The sequence below is a fragment of the Temnothorax americanus genome, unplaced genomic scaffold (genome assembly GCF_048541705.1).
Source record: "Temnothorax americanus isolate GAGA-0224 unplaced genomic scaffold, ASM4854170v1 Scaffold7, whole genome shotgun sequence".
In the NCBI taxonomy this organism is placed as follows: domain Eukaryota; kingdom Metazoa; phylum Arthropoda; class Insecta; order Hymenoptera; family Formicidae; genus Temnothorax; species Temnothorax americanus.
Genome location: NW_027509792.1, coordinates 703,422 through 725,202, shown reverse-complemented (window position 1 = coordinate 725,202; position 21,781 = coordinate 703,422). Strand labels below are relative to the sequence as shown.

Genomic DNA, 21,781 nt, shown 5'->3' with positions numbered 1-21,781 from the left:
TCGTCACACGAATATTCCGGAAGAATATTATTATACTGATATTTGATGTTGGATTACAAAATATTTTGCTAGGCGGAATAAAATAATATATACTAGCGAAAATAAAATTATGATGCATACATGTTCACCGATGTTTGCATGTTTCGACCAGGCGTAAATTTGCGAGTTTTCTTCTTATGGAATCATAAAATATGCGTTTAAATCTCTGTAATAATTATTTACTTATTACTTATTAGCCAGGTATAATATCTCAAGATCTGTTACCGTTTTTGTGTCCGACAGACACGGAACGATATAAAGCTACCACGGTATGGCGGGTAATATGATTAAAATTGAAACGAGCCGCGGTTGTAATAATCCGCGATTGTGTCTTTGCGTCGGTAGTATCAATTGTGAACGACAAAGAGAAAGATGGAACGCGGGAGGACGAGCAAGGCATAGAGATGAACGCGAGGCTGGGTGTAACTTGCGTGACAATTTGAATATATCAAACTAATCGCCGTAAAGCAATAGAGGGACGCGCAACGCGCACACGTGTACGTACGTATGTACGCGCGGGTATTTATACGCGCGTCGCGTAGTTTGATTGTGTTCGATTTTCGATAGCCAGAGTTGGCGAATATGTGAGCGAAATTTCGAGCGGTAACGACCCGAAACTTTCTCGAGATTGACGCGCTTTAACTCTCGTATCCATGCATGTCCATAAACTGGTTTCCTATCCGTTAGTCAAATCCGAATTAAAGTTCGCGTTACGAGATACGAGCGCGCCCATTCTGGACAGATACATCGTCCGTTTAACGCACTTGTTTGAATTTTCGACATTGGAAATTATTGGTTGTAATATTGGCCGTATAATAAGTGGACGGAGTTCTCTCTTGTCGAAAATTGATTAAAAGCACCTATGTTGAATAAAAATCTAAATTAAAGTAATATAATAGTAATAGTATGTACGAATATATGGATTTAAAGCAATACGCAGTCAAACGGATATTTCATAACTTTACATTACTTTTCAAATATGCGCTCTACGTATGTTCACCGCAATTAAAGTAAATTTCCCGATTTCTGTTTTAACGTACCGTTGCGCTTTTATTAATATGTTACACAATTACTCTGTTCAGTTTTATTACCTTTTGTAAGCGGTTTTTATTCTCTCGTGCATTTGGGATTTATATGGATACATATACATTTCATTCTCTTGTATATAACAATTCAAAATGATATATATTTTTTTTCTGCGTCATTATTTCAAATCTCTTAGATGTTTTGTAAACTCAGAGAATTATAACTGCCGACATTGAATTTTATCATTACTTATACTTGCTTGATCATTATTTTTATGACTTATTTTGTAACTGTGTATTTCCTAATCCGAAATTTGAAGAAATTAAAACGCAAGTTTGGAACGCAAATGATGCAAATTATAATAGGCTTGTTTTGTTTCGCGAAGTTTAAGACATCAGCCTTTCGGAGACAAACGAGTTATGCCTTGGAACAGCTCGATCGTGCCGTGCCGACGGTGTACACGTAATGGGAACGACAAACATCCGCGCTTCTCAGATGAGGCGGCAATAAAAATATTGTTTACGACAGGAATAAAACCTAACACCTCATCTCCTTCTCTTCCTTCTGTCGCCGCTCCGCGCTCCGCCGGGCAAACCGCTGAATAAAAAGCACCGGCGAAGAAGAAGAAAAAATACACGGCAACGAGAAAACGTCGCTTATATACCGGGCGCGTTTTCGCGCATCGTAACGCGGACGGCCGCACGCGGTATATAGAATGAAATGAAATGAAATGAGATGAGATAGAACGAAACGGGATGAGATGAAACGAAATGAAATGAGAACGACGAAGTTAGCGGAGCGGGCGAGGAGATGAAACGTGGACGAAATTTGTGGGACGGTGATACGACACGCGGCAATGCACGCTCTCATAATGCGTGCTGGTATAGCGATGATCACGCTTACGCGTGACACAACGCTGCCGTGTTAATTCTGATAGAATTTACGAATATCTGGCCTGTCAAGTTTCCCAAGCTGATGTTACAAGGACCGTCGAATGTTCTGACGTTCGATGTTAAAGTCTTTCGCCTCGCTTGCTTTTTTGAAAACAGTCAGAATCAGGTATTCGCTTCCTATCGTGTATTTGTACGCGTATTTATTTATGTAAAAAGCATATTAAGAGCGTATTAAGACCATACAGTATTAAGACCGAAAGAATATTAAGTTCAATTTCACAACTTTACGTGGTTTTTAGTTGGAATTTCGAGTTGAAAGCTCATTCGAGGATACCATCGACCCGAATTGGATCCAGACTAGACTATTGAAAGTACCATTAACTCAGATTGGAAGTTTTCTGGATTAGATATCCGGTTTACGCGAGCAAATAACACGATACACGTAGAAACGAAACGCGATATAGAAAGGTAGAACAGGAATTATTGACGCGGCAATAACTCGGAAACACTAAAAGGCCATGAATGTTTAACGAAATGCGGATATTCGGGTGGTGTGGGGGGAGGTAGCAGGAAGGGGTTTCGACTATTGCTTATTCCACTATAAAACTACCGACTTTCGAGGCATGGTTAATTTTACACTCTCGTGTCGGATATACGGACGGCGCCGCCCGGTAGCCTGGATCGTTGTTTTTTTTTTCACTGCCAGTTTCACGGTGAGAGAGAACGGAAAATTTCGACGAAATGCAATCGCACGGAGGTGCGAATATATAACGTCGGATAAGGTACGATCCTCTTGTCTACCGTATGGCATGGCCGCGATGCGCCGCGCCACGCCGCGTGCTTGCCTCGCCTGACTCGCAGACTTTTTCCGCAACTTCGTCGGCGCGAGTTAAAAGATATTGCGCGGCCGTCTAGTAGTGAAAATAACGAGAGTTGCGTTTGACGTAAATAATTTGCATATACCGTGCGCGTACGCGAAGTATGAGCGTGGCAAAAATGTGAAAACGCGCGACGTCGTTCACGCATAAAAGAAACCATTGGATCATGTATTAATGACATAAGAGCGCGTTTATATATTATTTCAAGGAGTCTAATGGAAACGCCTCTTGGATTCTGAATTTATACGTTTTTATAAAATGCATTATGAGATTGAATCGACGAAATTAACAGTAAAATTGTAGATTATGCACAAATGTCACGTGTGTACCATGCGGCACGCGAAAGTTTATATGCTATTATCTTGAATTTATCATAAACTTCAACACAATGGTATATATAAAAAAAAAGTACTTATCGAGTGTAGTGCAGTCTTTCTTTTGTGCGCGGGCGATTCAACCTCGGGCAACACCAACAGTTTTGATTCACTGCGCGTTTTATTAAAAATTAATTCGCTTTTCGCGACTGTCTTTCATGGTAAAGTCATTTGAAGCGATTTTTGAAGTGTACCCTGTGTACCCGTAGTCGCGCGCGGATCTTGGGATCTTACCGCGTCGTCCCCGTCGCGCAAAAATATTTATTATTAAATTAGATCGGAAATTTACGAAAGTATATATAAAGTTCGCACGAGGGGACGCGGCATTACGCGCGGCAGCTTTGTGAATGTTTAATGACATTAGAATATTCACGGACGCTGCCACCGCCGAACCGCACCGGGATTTCCACTTTACGTATTTTGCGATAAAACTTCGCGTCACGTCACAAGCCGCACTCTTGGCCGCGTCCAACACTTTCGAGGAGCATTAATTTCATGCCTCGGTCAGATATACGACCGAATGCTCGGCTGCGTCTCGCGGTGTCGTTTTTGCGACGGCGACCAGCACTGTTTCAGTAGATATACGAAAAAAAAAATCCGTCACAAATCCACCCACCAGTCACCCCTTCGGCGCCGTTTCAGCAAAATTTCGTCAAAACAACTGACGCGGGAATGCTTTAATATTATCGTTACGTGCGGGGATTTCCATGTTTGAAAAATGAAATGTAAACCAGCAAATGCTTATTGGTGCGTGATATTTGTACATGTACACTAATATAATTATTCTTTTTCCGAAAGTTAAAACATGATATTATTAATTTTAGAATTATTACATACTTGCAAATTAGATCGGTGATTTATTAATAATTCCGTCAGCATTCCAACATCCTTTTTCCAACATTCCTTTTTCGTTACTTATTTTAATATGCTTTTGCATTTGATAATATAGCTTAATTGAGATTTAGGAATTGAGTGGCAAGTATATTACGAAAGCAAAAAATTTTATTTAATTCCGATAAAAATTAAATCGTTTAATGTTTCTTAATTAACGTTAATTTATACGTGTACAATTATTTTCTACTCACTGCATGTTTTGATCAGGATTTCATGTAAGTTTGGTTGATAGCGTTACCGTTATCTCTGATAATCGATAAAAGTAAAAATTGATAAAAATGAACCGAGAAGGGACGATAACGCACCATAGTTCACGGTTGGATCGTACTCAACACCGATAAAATTTATCGAAATAAATGGGATAAGACGCGTAAAGGCTGAACCCGTATCGTAAAAAAGAAAATAATTTATTACAGCAAACTTTTATGAGTCAGGATGAGCGCAAAAGAGCGAAGGAACGCAAGAAAAACCGTGAAGCTCCTGATAATTAAATAGCCGTGGAGATAAAACCGTGAAGTCAGCATTATTTCTGTAGCGTCAAAATAATAATATCGAAGTAACGTCAAAATATGAACGAGTATTGCTACGGTATCGTTTTTATGCTTCTCCATCGCTTTAAAGAAACAAAGTTAGAAGCTAGTTCTCTACGCGTCGACAAAACCGAAACTATAAGTAGCGATTTTTACGTGTATCGACCTTAGGAAGCAGCGTTAAATCGGCAAACTTTCGCTATCGAGCTAATACTGTCGGTATTGAACTACCGCGTTTCCCTATCGAATATGCCCGACTATTGAAGTTTCCTCGTAACTCGGTAGCAACTTCTAATTTTACTGTTTTTCTTTGAGATTAGACAGTATAATGTGATTAGGTCGTAGAGATCCGTGGATCGTATATGTATCGTGCACCTGAAGATTTAACGCCACGCACGTTAATGTCGATAAATATTACACTGCTGTATATTTATTTAGCGTACCTAGTATTTTGCGCAAAAGTACGTTAAATCAATAATGACGATTCGTCGGAAAAAAAAAATGGTCGATACATCTAAACGTGCACACGCATGTTTTATTAAGCAATGCATAAATTTTTTTATATAACGTATCGAAATTTATATCCAATATTTACAAAAATACAGTACGGAGATTGTGCGCGAGTTATCGTGCGACGACACAGATAGGGGAGCGTAAATAAATATAATAAAATATCCGCACCGCAGGTCCCCGTCGCGGCATTATGACAATAATGGTATTTTTAATTTCACGCTGACATTATTTTCGAGAATTATTTTACGTGCTATTTTTAGCTGCGTTTACGCCCCGCTCTTCGAAGAGAGAGAGAGAGAGAGAGATCTTGATTCGCGTCAGCAATAAGGCGCGCCTTATCCGCCATGGAATCCTGTCTGGGTGAAATCCCGTCGTCGTCATCGTCGCCGTCATCGTCGTCGTCGCCGTCCGTTACCAGAAAGAGATAAAGAGAGAAAACGAAAGAAAAGAGAGCGTAATCGGCGTCATAATATTGTCTCGCGCGCGTCAACAGAACGCGATCTCGCCGCTTTTAACGTCGGATTATCAATCCACCCCGAAATGATTTCGCACACCACTCGCGGGTCCTTAGCTTCCGCAATGAAGGACGGAATATTCATGAGCCAACGAGAGCGGCCGATCCTGTCAAGTCTTTTATGCAAGTCGTTCGACCGAACCACTTCACGATCCTTTGTTTAAGCGCGATAATTATTAATGGCATTTCGCTATCGTCCGCTCTCCACTGCCCGCAGTGCCCGCCCCTTCCACCGTCACTCGTCACTCGTCGGTGTCCCTCGCAGACATTGCACAGTCAAGTTCCTTCTGGGCACTTCAGAAATAGAATACGCGAGTTTTCTAAAGATCCCGTCCTAGCTCTTCGGTTGGATGCCATGAATTATGGGCCTTAGAAAGTTCCGAAGAACAATGCGTTCCGCGAAAACGAGAGAAAGAGTTAATTGAAAACTTCTGCGCTTAAAACTGAACTTCGGACGGGGAGCCTATGCGTACGCTTAATTGGCAAATCGATTAACACGTTGCGACGTGTAATAAAGGCTGTCTCGTGAAATCCCGTATTATTCGTGTGTGATTTCCTAAATGTACTTCCTTTGAATTGCAATATTTTCGAAAAGGAGTTCTCTTCGATTATTCTTTAGTCCAAGCATTTAATAACATAGTCATTTTCAAAATTTTGCATTATATTCTGTAGAATATGCTTTTTCCCCGATCGTTACGGTCGAGAACGAAATTGAAATTAGCGATAATATTTGATGGTTTATTGGAATACAAATTGCACATCAAAATCGATTTTACCCAAGCACATGTGCCATTATTATTCAAAGGGAGGATCTATCACATCCAAAACATCCGATAACAGTAACGATCATGTATCACGCGATTATCTTGGACGAGGCTGCATAGAGGCAGTCTCACAATATTGTTAATAAACAAAGCGTGTCATATATCGATGTAATACTAATAACCCCTTAATTCGGTAAACGTGAATCGAGTTTCACGTATAGTAATTCACGATACGGATGTATGCGCAAACGATACGATTACATAAACGAGCAGATATGCGTTAAACGGCTCTACAACGTTACGCTGCTACCGTAGTATTTAATCATTCCCTTATCCGGCAAACTCACACACACACACACACAAATCGAGTTTCTCGCAGTAATTCGCAATAGAGACATATTCGATAACTACGGAGAATGGCCATGCACGATGAAATTAACGAAGTGTATTATTTCGAAATATATATCGCCAGTGTTAGAGAGATGAGTTAAGGTCATATGAGAGAAGCGCGCAATAAGAAAAAGATATAAAAAATAAATTAAAATCGTCGTTTAGATATTATAACAAATTTTTTTTTTTTCTATAAACGTATAAATTCTTTAGATCGTAATAAATTACATATGTAAATTGTGTCTATAACTTACAATTTCAATTTTTAAAGAATGCGCGGATATATCGAAAGGGGATATTAAATTATACTTAGGATAACACCGAATTATGTATACCTGCGATGACTTCGTATCACGAGCGAGAATGGGATAACTGTTACGATCAAGATACGACGTGCGCGGTTCTCCAATTCTCATCGTAACTTGCGAACTCTGTGGAATCTCGTGACACAAGATCGCATGTGCGAACCCTATTACGTGGATAACGCGCAGGATGGCAAATGGCATGCGCGGGGTCTCGTCGAGATCGTTCTTCGTCTTCAAGTGCTTCTCTAGGCAACTTTACAGTGGCAGAGGCCTGGAATTCGCCGACGCGCACATACACGTGCGCGCATATACGTGCGCCACGTACCTACACATCACGTCACCATATCAACTTTGAAGTAGGAACGCAATAGGGGGATGCCCGTTGTGGAAGGTGCTCACCGTAATTTCCGAGAGAGATTTTATTAGCTGTACGAGCTTTTCGCGAACAACGTAATGAATTAGCAAGCGCACTTAGTTGAATAACATGGTACTGTAATGCCGCTGTATTATATCATTTTAAACTCTTAATTTATTAAAGGAATACGTGTACCCTCATAGGACGTTACGTATTTTTTTCTACAATAGTAAAAACAAACAAAGTAGATAAAGAAAGAAACTGTTAGTGCACATTAGATTACTATAAAATATATAAAAATAAGCGAAAATAAGCATGTATTTATTATGAAGTGATTTAGTTCTCGAAGCAATTATTTTCTATGCAAGATGATTGACGCACGTGTTATAATTTCTATTTAGCGATGTTTTTTACAGGCAACCTCCTTTAAATTGCTAGACGCTTCTGTCTCGTTCGCAAAACATACGATCGATCAATACTTTGAAAACCAGTGGAAGCGTGCCCTCGAAGGCTATGACAGAAAAAAAATAGTGCCGATAACGAAAGAGTCGACGGGGGTGGCGGCGATGGCGTCGGGAAGGAAAAAAATGAATTATGCGAGAAATCGAAAATGCTGGTCACGATGGGAATATCCGAGATATTGTCCCGACATCCTCTCCGTTTCCTTTCCCCGCCGCGTTGTTTTCCCTTTCTTTCCGTCCTTTTCCTTCAGAAAAGAGGACGAAAGGAAAAGCGCAAGGAACGCGCGCGATATACAACATGTGTACTGGATAGAAATCTTATACGAGACGTCGTTTCCTGATGGATTACCTATTTCGCGCACTTCTATCGCTGTACGGAATTGGTCCCGGAAACGTGCGCATTCATAGCGCCGCCGACGGACGAAATACGCTTCCGCGTTGAATTACCAGCATCTATCCTCACAAACGTTCCATAAATCTTTATATTGACGGATTCGACGGATCCTTCTACGTAAGAATCCTTTACGTAAAAACAACTTCACGTAGGAAAAAAATTTCAAACAAGAAAGTTGACGTTTAATGTCGCTTCCAATCTCTCTTTTTTTTTATTCTCAATGAAAACTTTTATTTCAGTAATGGGAAGGTATTAGAAAGATCACGGAAGCCCGACTGTGTGTACCATAATATTGCGATTTTCGTAAAGCACGTCGAACTTACGCTCGACTTCACCAACAAAAGCATCCTCGGCATGAAGGGAGGAAAAAGGAAAGGATCGAAAGAGGGTGTATGATTTGAAAAGTCAGTACGAGGCTAATATAGTGCGCAATCTCATCCCGACAGATGACCGATAGATTCGCTATCTTTATCGACCTGAGAAGTAGCCACGGGTCAAATACGCGCACTACTCGAAGCGAAAAGAATTTTTGCGAGCTCAAATCTTCGAAGTATCAAAAGTATGTTCGTCCGAATCTCAGGGTTGGCTTAAAATCGGATTATATTTATCTCAATTTTGTTTCGTCTTCTTGAATGCAGGTACAATTTTATCATTTTATTTTTGTAAAATCAGTATTGTCGTAGAAATCATTTAAAACAATTTGATCTCATATTATAGTAGTAATAGCGTTCTCAAGTCAGTCGGTCCGCGCAGTAGTATAACCAAGGACGTGTACGACCGTCGTAAGTAGTAAAAGCAAGGAATGTTCGCATAAAAACTCCGAGAATCTACAATCACCTGGCGATAAAAGTGAAAAAGTTCTGGCGATTTTCCGGATAAAAATTCTCTAAGTTCTAGTCGCTTAAAACTTTTTTTCTCTGAAATCTGACGTTTCCTTGGCAATTCTGAATAACTTCTCAAGAGCTCTATCAAAAAGTGTTACGACACAAATTGACCTTAATTGATACAAAAATGTTACGAACAATTTTCTTATTAAATTGATTTCTGCATTTTTTTCAAATTTATATTTTTTATGTTTAATCGCCAGAGTTCTTTTGAAACGTCAAGAACTCGGGAATAAGAATCAGAGTTCTAGCGAGCTCTATAATTGATATTCTAGAAACGGGGTGTCAACTGCACAGAGGAGATAGATCAATCCTATAATCGATTCGCGAAGAAAGAGTGAGGTCAAGACGTCAATTAGGGTGGCGAACGAAGATGGAAGGCGGTGGCCGGAAGGCAGAGCGCCGTATTTTCATTTGGCTGGATCGCTCGTCAACCGGCAGTTAATCCTGGTCGAGGAACAAGCCCGGGGATGAACTAGTCGACGCAACGGGATCGTTAGTTTTAATCGTTCGACTGCTATTAGTTCGTGTCATTCTACTCCCGCTTTCCCTCACTCCGGTCTCCCTCCGTCTAGCCTCTTCCGTTTTCTCCGTCGATTCGATCGACCCCCTTGTTCCCCGCTGTTGCCTCTTTGTCACTCACTTGTCGCTTCTTCCGCGGCCCACCTTTTCTCTCTCGCTTCGCCGAGTCGGGCTCTTCCTACCTCGTTCTCTCCTTAACTGCATACTCCCTGGTGCCCGGGCTCAGACGACGTTATCGATGGCGGGCATTAAACGTCTTTTGCTTTTTCCACCTCCCTCGCTCGCTGCCATCCCCGTGCGACGAATCTCTCAGCCCCTCGTTCTATCCGGTCCAACGTTCTCGCTGCTGTCGCTTTAACGTGGATTTCCTATCCGGTGGCTTTTGATAACGGCGCTTTAGCAGCGTCTTCCGTGTTACAACGAAACCAAAGCCGGGCGACGGCGCTGAAAAATGAAGTGACTTGTGTATCCCACCCTCGATAAGGAGCACCCGCGAATAAACGCGTTGTTCTCTTCTGTACAGCGCTTTCAAGGAGACACAATTTTCGATCAAGTAAAAAACTGAAAGGCGCACGACGTATATGCAAGTGACTTGCGACGACTTTTAATTGAAATTCGATGAATCACCGACGAAAGTTCCACAATCACGCAACAACGAAACATTGTTTGCCTGCAGTTAGAATTATTACAAATTGTACAATTATTACAAGTATTTGATTATAATTTGAAATATTCTATAGTTTGCTCATAAAATATATCAATGCCCATAATTTTTTATCATATTTTATTTGACCAATTAGTATTTTTTTTTTTAAGATTTTACGTCGACGTATTATTTCTAGATTTCATATATATAAATTTCTGTCCTCCACTTTCTCTCTCTCTCTCTTATTATGATTGTAACTTAGCATGCATAACTTATCAGGGATAAAATATCATTAATATGCATTTGACTACAGTAGAATCTCTTCTGAATGCCGCCAACATCGCAGTGGACTTAGCTGTTTTAAAACAGTGGGTCAGTCTCTTACAATCGTGTCAAGCCCTTTGAAAGTATTCGTGTGAAAATCTAACGCAGAAAACAGCTACGTGGCTCAACAACGACTACGAGCATTTTAATGCAAATGCACAACTCTCGACCCTCCCATATACTACCACCAAAAAGACACTATTTTCGCGGGAGATTCTTCTAACTAAATTAGCCACTGTATCGGTCACTGCGATGATGGCTGAATCGGAGAGATGAATGAGACGTATAAAGTGCTGTCGAAAGTAATAATCGAAGTTAGACATAATTACATTAAAAGTAAGTGAGAAGATCAATGCGTACATAAAATATTAATGGGCGATATCAAACTATCGCCGTGAAATTGAATTGATTTGTTTTTCCGTTTTTCGAAGCTTGCGATATATAAAAGAAGATTAGTATCAAATATTTAACGTGTCCTAAAAGATTCAGTTCTACGATGCAATGACTATCTACATGTCTATACACGCTTTATACACTTTCGTAATTCCAATCTCTCCGAAGTGAATTCGCGCTGTGCTAAAATAAACATCCACCAAGAACTTTCTACTTCGGGCAGCATCCGCCAAGTGCATCTACCGAGTGCATCCGCAATAGCAATTTCACGTTATGAAAGGCCGTTTATTTTTACACATTAATTACAAGAATTATCCTTCCTCGTTTCCGGTAATTCGAAGACTGGTCGATGATAGCTATCGTAGGTCGGGAATCCTTAAAGATCGATTTCTCGATATAACTAGGCATTAGCTAAGGATCGTCCAGGTGGCTCTTAACGTGCCGAGCGCCGTGCCGGAGCGAAACTTGAGAAGTATTAATCCCGCCCCGAGAGAAGATATCGAGAGCAGCCGGTGCGCGAGAGGAGCTGTGCACCAGGAAAATTACACAGGCTAGCGCAAGGTAACGGAATCTTAATCTCGTTGGTCCCACCGCGCTCTCGCTTTGCCGATAAAAAGAAGGAGCGAGACAGCTTGCTGCCCGCGTTTGCCGACGAACGCCGACTTGACGGGGACAGCAGATGGCCATCTCACAGATTTTCCACCTGGCGACCCCGCGCATCCCTGGGGTGTAATTTCGGTAATTTAATTTCTCGGCTTAATAGAGGAAGCCGGGATCGCGGAGAGACGAGACAGCCGGCACGAAAAGAAACGCGGTCGACACGAAGAGGAGAATTACAACCGGGAAGAGGGCGAGGGTGAGGAAGGCATGAAAACGACACGTTAATACTTTGGGAGAATTAGTGTGTCATTTGCGATAAACTGGAGATGTAATGATGAAACGGAAAGAGAAAGAGGGACAGAAAGAGCAGGATCATCGTTACTTTTTCATTTTTAATTGGCCGCTTCGGGTCTTTTATAGGGCATAAGTATTAATGTTACAAATTAAAAGAAAAATGATTCTTCGCAACAGAGAGAACTTGAAATTTTAAATCCAGCAATAATGCATTACTAGGTATTTACATGCGGGTATATTCGCGCAAAGAGAAGAGCTCGCGCGCAGCATCGTAACAATGCTTCTATCCGATACAATATCAAATATTCTTTCGTCGCTTTATATATATACCATTACGTAATAAAGCGTGGGAAGAGCTGTTTTCTCACGAGAGAATAAATTTCTATATTCAGCACGCGATACGATCCACGGCATGTGCCAGCGGTATATCGTCAGAGAAATGATTACTGACACACATAACGAAACGTGCTATCATCGAAATAAAATCTATCGCTTCGCGCGCACTAACGAACGGATAAATTTCTTATATCTATGTATATATCTATGATATGATCTAACCGCCACTAATACATTCCGCTACGTTATATATTACTGTGTGGCTAAAATAAACGCAACGCGAAAGGCGACACGAAAGGGGTGGTCGCGGTTTTTGCCCGCGACAAGCCGTCAGCTTTAACGATCGCGTAGGAAAACCGTCCGGGCGCGTCCTGATTTCATTAACGGTTTTAAATACGGCCACCGGTAATTCCAGCTCGCGGTGGAACGCGACCGTAAACCGTTTTAGAGAAAAGGAGGAACAATTTTCATGATTAAGGGGATAAACATTTACATTTTTGCAGCTCTTCTCCTTACCATTTTATTCGTAATTGAGTTCCATAAATCACTAAATACTCTCCTCCACTCCTCCTGATTTATTCAGTGCGCAAACCTTAATTATCTTGGTAGACTTTAGCGTTTTATACAGCACGGTTGACATAGCTTTATATAGACATTAATTGCGATGTAGACTCGACATTATGACGGCTGTGCGGATCCTCTGGAGATTAATATAATCAGTGGATTCTACGTATCGTACAGTACGCAGAAATGTAATAAGCGGAACGTTAAATTTTCAACTATATATATATATATATATATATATAGCCAGCAAATCTGGGGTAATTATTCGCGCATGGTCTGCCCGTGTAAGAGACGGTAGCGTGTCACGAAATCACTTTTTTTTCAGTAATAAATTATCCACGTAAATTGGAAGCTTCTTTGAAACGGAAACGTTCAAAGCCTAACCCCCTAATCCGATTAAGACGAGCACACTTGTCTCGCCCACCATTAATGCCCTTCCGACTACGCTGGGGCGACTAGTTGGATATTCCGCGTACGATATATCCTCCGTAGCGTCGAGCTCTGAAATATCACGACGCGACGTCAAGTCGTTGGGAAACGCTTGCGAATGATAGATATACGATGCACGAACGCACCATATATTCAGGCGTGCGCCGGATAATCTTCTTTTCTTTAATTTATCTTACTCATACGTGTAACGCGCGCAACCGCGGTCGTCCGGTCGTATAGTCGCACGGATGACGGGCGCGCACGTGCGCGAGATACAGTGACGTTCGCTCCATACGTTAAAAACTATTGTCAAAAAATAAATTATTCTGACTCGCACAGTGATACACGTCATCAGAACCATTATCCTTGACGATTACGAGAAATCTGACAAATTCGACAAAAGATTGCAAGATTTGAAATAGAAGTAGCACCCCCCCCCCCCCCAACAATAGCGTTTCAATACCCGACAGTGTTCTATAATGTGATACAAGCCGATGGTTACCGAATAATAATACATCTACCTTTTAAAAAAAAATAATAATAAAATAATAAAACTTTAAACTAAATTTAATTTAATTTAATTTAATTTAGTTGAATTAAATTAAGCAATTAAATTAAGTGGCGATTCTCAATCGCATCTCTCGATTATTCATCGATCGTGCGCGCGTGCAACGTGTATCGCAAATATGCGACCATGATCTAAACAGGCGTATTCGTTTATTATTCTGCATCATTCGACGCTCGACAATGACGCGCGCGGCGTCAACTATAGAATAACGCGAAATCACGTCGATTCCGAGCATGCAGATACTTTATGCGTATACTGTCTCTGCATGACGTCGCATCTAGTCGCGTAACGCGCCGTTGTCTACGCTCTATTCGTGCGGATCGATCGGGGATATCTATAAACCCTCTGCTTACGGACGTGCATAAATCGCATTCCAGTCGCGTTTGCGTGCAGCACGCACCGTCGATTCGCCATCCTGCGGCCGACGACTGACAACGACGATGCGACCGCATCGTCAGGTTGGTATTATTAAACGATTCGGACCCCGCAAACGGGCAACGGGTACAAATTGTACGCGCGTATTGCAGACGTCGCCCACGTAAAATGCGTCCTGCGTGAACGGTGCCGATAACGCCGTCCCTCTCTACGTGCGCTTTTTATTAAACGCTACGTCGAGCAATATCGTTGAAGCATAAATCGCCCCCGCCGATTATACGCGACAAAATGCGTAGAAATAGTTGAAATTAAATTGGGGTGATGATAGGGTGTTGCCTAAATATCGCTCTAATGTGTCTATCCCCCAGGCGGTATGTATGCCGCATAAAATCGCTCGCGCGATTCGTCGTGTTCCGTTAAAAAGCTCCGAGAAATGTTCGCGCACGCATACACGCGCGCGCATATTTTTCTCGCAGCCACACAAATTCCATCCGACAGTTCCACTCGGTGACGGGAAGCGGAACCCGATGCACACCGTTTACTCTGCACTGTTTATTCTGTTATGTGTCAGTTGTTACCGAATAACGGATGAATGTTTTCCCGAATGTTTTCCCCGAATGAAAATTTTCATGATGCCCCAGCGACTTTACGGAGTAGGTATCCATTCTACCCGTTTTAAATATTAAATCGCGCTTTAGGACCAACTTTCTCTCCGCGCTCTATTACTGTCGTAACAGAAAAGTTGCCTTCTCTCTCTCGCTCTCTCTCTTGTTCTCCTCGATCCGAGCTCGTTTCGGCGGAATGGCGCCATAGCTCGGCGATTTGAATAGCACTGATTGACTCCCCATTATCATCGCCCGGCTCTCCGTTAACATGATAATACGCATTAGGATGGTGCCAAACCGTATGTCTCACTCGACGCCCTCCCTATTCTCTCCCGTCGGCGTCGCAATCCCCGTAATATCTGCGCACAAATATGCACGGCAGGAACATCGGGAAGCGTGCATCCTGCCGTTAAGAGAAGCAGACACGAGAGCGTTTGAGACCGAGTACACCTTCGATATTCGCTATGTGTAAACGTTTGCCGAAATGGTCAACGACACCAATATTATCGTGAGTCAGCCTTAACGAGCCGGTGGACCTCATTCGCGATAACGGTTGGTGTGTGAATCCTATCGCTATACACCTGCACCGCCACGTATAAGATCACGTAGCCAAAGATTCGGAATCAGAAGTTCCTCATTGCAAAGAAATTTTCATATTTAGTCTTAATGTCTTTTTATCGTTATCACGTTACTTGTAGAAAAATAACGAGCCTGATAACTGCCTTCATGCTGGAATTACAAAGTAATGTATAATTACTCTATAAAATATTCTATCTCGTGTGTTAAATTTTTAATAATATTCCGATCAATTTATAGTAGATTCTTTGTCTAAATATCGAAATTTATAGAATAATATTTTTAATTATTGTACGTGATATCCATGTGTACATTATTCGAGAAAAATTAATAGCTGTTTTTGTCGTGTATCAAAGAATGATTTAATATTAAAAATATTACGTGATCATCTAGATACTCTTTTTGATAATATCGAGACGAAATTAACACTTGGCGTTGTTTTGAGCGTTGATTATTAACCGAATATACGTAATATGGCTAAACCAGAACACGATATACAGTTGCACGTAATACGGTAGTGCACGCTGTAAGCAGGGTTGCGATCGTTTACAACCCTTTGGCATATTACAGGTTAATGTACGAAATGGCGAATCATATTCGAGTTTGCAATTGCAGTTCGCAATCTGCAGTTCACATATATTATGAACAACATACAAATTTATCTTAATGCAACTCATAGTTAATTTATTTCGCGTTCAAAATTCTCGCCTACTATTAGATGGGCAAAAATGTTGCGCCATTTATTTGCATGTAAAGGTAAATTGCGGTAAACCACGTCTCTCAATCATAATAAATTTCAATAAATTATTTCCTATACGCCGTTATTGTAACACCGGTATTGTAACACATAATTATTTCGGTAATTCTTCGTTAAAAATTACAAATTATTTCTGGCGAAATTATTAATGTTATAACCGCAGATATTTAACGCTCCATAATTTATTTATTTGTATACTCTGCAATTTGTAAAACGCAAATTTGATTATATCATCATTTCATGCCGACGTGCTGATAACTATCTGTTGACACTGCGCCACCGTCGGCGGCGGAATTGCATAACGGCTCGTGTGTATGTCCTAACGTTGAAATGCAACTAATTAATGTCTCCGGAACCGTATCACTCTCGACACGCGTACGATCCGTAGACGGAAGATGACACGAACGCATGGAGTCGGGTGCGGCCTCCGACAAGGAAGCTCACGCTGAAATCGTAATATCGTTGTCCGCGTCGGAAGATCCCGAACATGATAATTCCTACCGTGTGTATTGCGCGAGATATTCATATACGTCTAATAAATACATCATTGTCAATGATATATGCATGTACTTCGTACGTACATCCTTTAAATTCATTTATCGATGTCGACACGCGGGACACAATGGATGATTACCCTTCTTTCTCATTAATTAGCGTAATAATGTTCGCGTTCTTTCGTTGATCCTACGAATCGTAAGCGGCGTCGTGACGCTGATCAACGCTGAACTGTTCTCAGCGAAAAGTGAAGCACCAGAAAGGAGGAAGCGATGGCTGACATGTAAATAAGTGCACGTTTACACCAGTGGATGTGCAGCACACGACTCGCCCGGAAAGAGCACCCGATCGTGTAGGGGATGAAGGAGGACGACGACGGTGGTAGGAGGGACGGGATGAGGTATGGAGTGGGTTAACAACGTGATCACGGTTCAAGCACTCCCGCAGGATCGCCACATCAGCTGGTCGACCCACCCTTTCTCACTATTCGCCATCCAGCCTCTTCTCCATCCAGTATTTTGTCCCTCCCATCCCCCTCGCCATGGGGTATCCCTCGCTCTCTGCCGTGCGCGTCAGGCGCTCTCCGGGATACACTCTCGTCGTGGTCTGTCAAGATACCTCCCTCTTCCCCCGCGATCGTTTCCATCGATGTATGCGCGACGCGCTTATATGCACGTGCGAACCTGCCATGTGCGGATCGCCGGTCGTCGATTAACAGCCTCGTGCAACACACAGGCGAAACATCTCACCGTATCGCTGGAACGCGCGCGTTTGGGAAAATGACAATTCTCTCTACCGGTTCCGCGAATCGTGTTTTTCACGATGTTCCTTTTTTTCCTATTTCACTTTTTCTCTCCTCTTTACGCCGTGTCGTTTTTTTTTTTTTTTTTTTTTGCGCGAAATATCACTATTCTTGCCTCGATTTTCGCAATTTGCAATACACGATAGCAATAACGGTCATCCCGTCATAACGGATGGTTAGCGAGCTAATCGTTCGTGTTAATCACGCGTATTAATTGAGATATAAGGGTATTTGATAAGCGATTAGCGAATCATATACGCAGAAAAAACATTTGCTTCTGCTGCATGATATCGCATGGAGTCCATGGAGATTATACCTCGCAATTTTTCTGACATTAATAAATCGCGCGTCTATTGAAATTATGAGCCGTCGATTGTTAAGTCTTATCAGCTCTGTCATACGTCAATTTTGCGATTATTATTTCTGAAAACCTTGTTGTGTAAATGTAAACGATCCTCTTTGGCGTTAGGTATCGTGTTTCGCGTCCATCAACGCACTGCAATATATATCACTTACATTTTTGTCCTCGCAAAACTCGAGAGCTCAACACGCATAACGTTAACGTCAATACTAATTATATAGAACGCACAAGTATTTGTACCGTGTATAATATATTTGCTCAAACGGGTGCACGCCATGTTTGCTCGGTATTATGCATAAACATAATGAAGTAACAACGGCGTACCGCGATTTTCATCGGCGTAAACACCGCTAGCCTGCGTAAGTCATTTATAATGAAATTTCTCGATTGGTTTACAACCTGGCGGAGTTTTCCGGTGCACATTAATTGACCTCATCATTACCACTGCCGGGCATTAAGAACCGTTCGCAGCGCGGGCCGGCGTTTTCGCCGCACCGATCCGAAAGTACGAGCGGGATTTTTTTATCGGTACTCCGGAAGTACCCTGCACCCGATCTCGCGAATGCAATTTCATTAGTCTAATGGATTTCGGATTTCGATGCTCGAGACTGTAATCCGCTATTTTTTGCGTGCCGCGGCACAGAAAATTTGATAATTTATGGGTTTGAAGTAACGAAAGGGAATTTAACGTGCGCGAGAAGACCCCCCCTCCTCCGTGCTCGCGGGGCGATCCGATAACTTTAAAAATCGAGTCGACTCCGCGTGCACGCGAAAATAGAAACAGGAAGAAAAAAAGAGTATAAGGGGAGGAGAGAGAACATCGCGAACGGCGGAAACAACGACGAAATCCGGGCAATTCAGGAACAACGCAATTACTCTAGCACAATAGATCCGCGGTCTATACGAGTTCTCTTGGGCACGGCGCGGCGTCTTATAGGGGCGAACAAACTCGCGAGGTTGAAGAAGAGACATTTCTGATCCTTTTACCTTTCAATTATTCGCCCGAGAATATTGGAGCCGTCGGAAGCTCTCTCGAAACGTCTGATTCATTGCGCACTAACGTGTCACGAATTAATTCTAAGTGAAAGGGCGAATTTTTGGAGTTACGTAATGCGTGATGAATACTGCATAAGAATTCATACAAAAGCTCTTAACATTTTTATTTATGATGATTTCTCGCACATGTATATGTATATATATATATATTAGATCGGTTTATATTAACCACGTAATTTAGAATTTAATTGCGTTCCAGTGACGCTAACGTCAGCCGCAATCGCCTTTTACATATTTTACCACTTTCGTTAATTAAGCCCTGCGCGCGCGCGCGCGCTGCAATAAAAAGAAATCTGAAATGTAGATTTCGCCCACCCGCTGCTGTTATAACGCGCGCCAAGAGAAATAATTTACTTTTTCAACAGCTTCGCGTATGTCGCGTCCAAGCTAGTTATATTGCCTTTTCACACAGAATTTCACAGCTCGTAAACACGGGGACGGAGTCGGTGCACGTGGCTGTCGGTTAATTTAGGGCAGGTTCACGACGCGACGTTCCGTGAGTGCGTGCATGCGTGCGTGTGTACGTGGGATCGACCATTGCCGATCGTGTTCCACGCGCAAGTTATTTCGACGCTTGAATTTTTAGTGCCGTTTCTGCCGCGTTCACGGAAGCTAAACTCCCCGGAAACTCTATCCAGGAAACGATCAACTCGCGCCAGCCGATCAACGTTGCCATCGTTCGGCGTTTCGATTAGAACAGAATCGGAAGGTTTAACATAAAAAAGGCGTAGTGACGAAAAAGAGAGAAGTTAATTTGTAAATTTGATACGAAGATTAACATATAAAGCATATATAAAAGCATGAGCTAAAAAATAATAAATAATTTTTTGGACATAAAGCTCGTATATTAGTAATACCGGTGATTTGTAAATGAAAGATTTTCATCAGCGATTATCACGAAGATATTTAATATTTTATTCAATCCTTTTTTTTTAAAGCATTACGTGATTAATTACTCGAAAACAACAATCTAATTCAATAACAAAGGCAACAAAGGCAGAATGAGTTTTTCTTTTTTTTTCTTCAAGTTTTTCTAATTTAACTGTCGAACTTTTTTATAAAATAAAATCTGTCAGCCCGATGGTATATATTTTTGCAACAACGTAGCATATCATCGGATTTAGAATTACGAGAAATCTGACAAACAGGCAGGTGTTCTACGTTGATCGATCCTGCGTGTCCTGCTTAAGTGGAGGACGTCGTTTGGTGAAACCACATGGAGGGTGATCAAATCCAGCAGAGGCTAACGGAAGGAAAATCCGCTACAGTGTACACGGTACGGTACATTATGTACATACAAGAGTTCGCAATGAGGAAATAAATCGCCCGCCTTCCTCAGTGAAAGGAAAAATAATTCTCTTTCCTTGCTTCTCCACTAACGCGAAAATTATATACGGAAATTATATCAGTGATAAAACTAAAATTGTACTAATATTTAAATGTAGTATCATAACGAGCGGAGTTTCCGCGTACCAAATATTTTCTTTCCTGGGTTTTAAATTCTCTCTCGTAGAAAGTGGAATTCGCGAAGAAAAAAAGACTGACGGAGAACGGAACTGCGCAATGAAATTAATGAGAGAGGGTATGGACGGAAAGGGACAAATTACTTTTCTGGCAGACGTTCCATTTCACGCACAATTTAACCGCGCGATCTCAGTAAAAGGTGTTTGCATGATTGCTTTGCTTGCAATATAGTTGAAAAGAAAACGATCAACGGCAGGGAACGAGATCAGGCAAGCGCATCACCCTGCTTTTACCTAATCACTTTTGTGATGGCTCGATTAATCTTCCTGACGAAATCTGAACTGTTGCTTAAATCGAAAATGTTTGAATAAACTGCATCGTCTTTACAGAAAATCGAGGAACTGAGCGAGAAATATTCTTAAGCTTTGTTACAATTATTTTATTTTGTGATCAATTATAATCACGTAATCGGAGCCAAAGAATAATATTTATCGCGAAACTGATAATGAGATGCAAGTAATTTATTCGATACAGCAATTTTTGCATCATTAGTTTCGCGATAAATATCATTATTTGGTTCCAAAGGGTTAAATCGTTTAATATTAAGTGTCAACAAACAATTCGGAAGTGATTTTAAGGCCATATATTTCTTCATAAGATAAAAGTGGGAGTGCGGTAAAGCGTCAGGTTTCTTAACAATAATTCTTAACGGAGCAAGTTGTTAGCTTAGCGCCCAGCTTGGAGGACCATTAATCACTTTATGGCAAAATACACATAGCAGTTGCCAATTGCTATGTGTGGATCAACAGCTTAATGTCTCTTCCTTTATTTCTCGTACGGAAAGTACAGTTTGAAATATTAAAATTTCTGTGATCAGATGAACTCGAACCCGGTTGAGTGAGAGAGCAGAACGTGCTTGCATGTGTGTGTGTGTGTGTGTGTGTGTGTGTGTTGTGTGTGTGTGTGTGTGTGTATGTGTGTGTGTATGTGTGTGTGTGTGTATGTGGGTGTGTGTGTATGTATGTGTGTGTGTGTGTGTGTGTGTGTGTGTGTTGTGTGCGCGCGCGCGTACATTGTGCCTGTGTTTTCAATGTTATTGCCAGTTTTGAAAATCTATGATATACGTAATATGAACTATAGATTTTCAGTGTTGGCAGTGCATATTGGAACGCAGCTCGTGTGCAGCGATCAGTTGATTGCAGCAGGCACTCGACGTAAGCGCTCGCGTCTAAAGGTGAAATTTCATGGGCAGTGAAAAGCAGCAGCAGATCGTACTGATTGGCTACAAAATAGAGAAGTTCTAGATACTCGAGAACTTCTCTATTTTGTAGCCAATCAGTACGATCTACTGCTGCTTTTCACTGCCCATGAAATTTCACCTTAACAGTGCGAGTTGCGCT

General features: G+C 41.5%; 1 protein-coding gene and 1 long non-coding RNA gene across 2 annotated transcripts in view; both read left to right on the top strand.

Moving 5' to 3' along the window:
• Positions 1 to 21,781, top strand: part of LOC143906213 (uncharacterized) — a 237,481-nt gene that overhangs the window by 151,149 nt on the left and 64,551 nt on the right. The window lies entirely within an intron of this gene.
• Positions 21,511 to 21,781, top strand: part of LOC143906102 (stomatin-2) — a 45,976-nt gene continuing 45,705 nt past the window's right edge. The window contains 1 exon segment of the mRNA XM_077421905.1: positions 21,511 to 21,595. Coding sequence (XP_077278031.1) covers positions 21,511 to 21,595 — 85 coding nt within the window.